Source organism: Raphanus sativus, chromosome 2, assembly GCF_000801105.2.
Source record: "Raphanus sativus cultivar WK10039 chromosome 2, ASM80110v3, whole genome shotgun sequence".
Lineage (NCBI taxonomy): Eukaryota > Viridiplantae > Streptophyta > Magnoliopsida > Brassicales > Brassicaceae > Raphanus > Raphanus sativus.
Genome location: NC_079512.1, coordinates 16,386,582 through 16,386,813, shown reverse-complemented (window position 1 = coordinate 16,386,813; position 232 = coordinate 16,386,582). Strand labels below are relative to the sequence as shown.

The window sequence follows — 232 nt, the reverse complement described above, 5'->3', positions numbered from 1 at the left end:
TTCACGCTGTCTTTTCACCGCAGATCGGAACTTTGGCGTAAAATATTTGGAAGATATCGCCGTTTCCAAAAAAAAAAAAGAAGAAAAAAATCGAAGGCAGAGGGAATCGATGAAGCTGTTGCAGATGATATTCCTATTAGCATTAACAACAGGAATATCGGCACTTCTCATCTACATTATCGGCGTCTCAAATCTCTGTAAGCATATACATTATACACTCCTCCCACTGTAG

General features: G+C 39.2%; 1 protein-coding gene across 1 annotated transcript in view; it reads left to right on the top strand.

Annotated features, from left to right (window-relative positions):
- The window catches only part of LOC108837431 (sialyltransferase-like protein 2), a 2,950-nt gene continuing 2,718 nt past the window's right edge, over positions 1-232 (top strand). The window contains 1 exon segment of the mRNA XM_057000570.1: positions 1-197. Within this exon segment, the coding sequence (XP_056856550.1) occupies positions 110-197 (88 nt within the window). The 5' untranslated portion in view covers positions 1-109.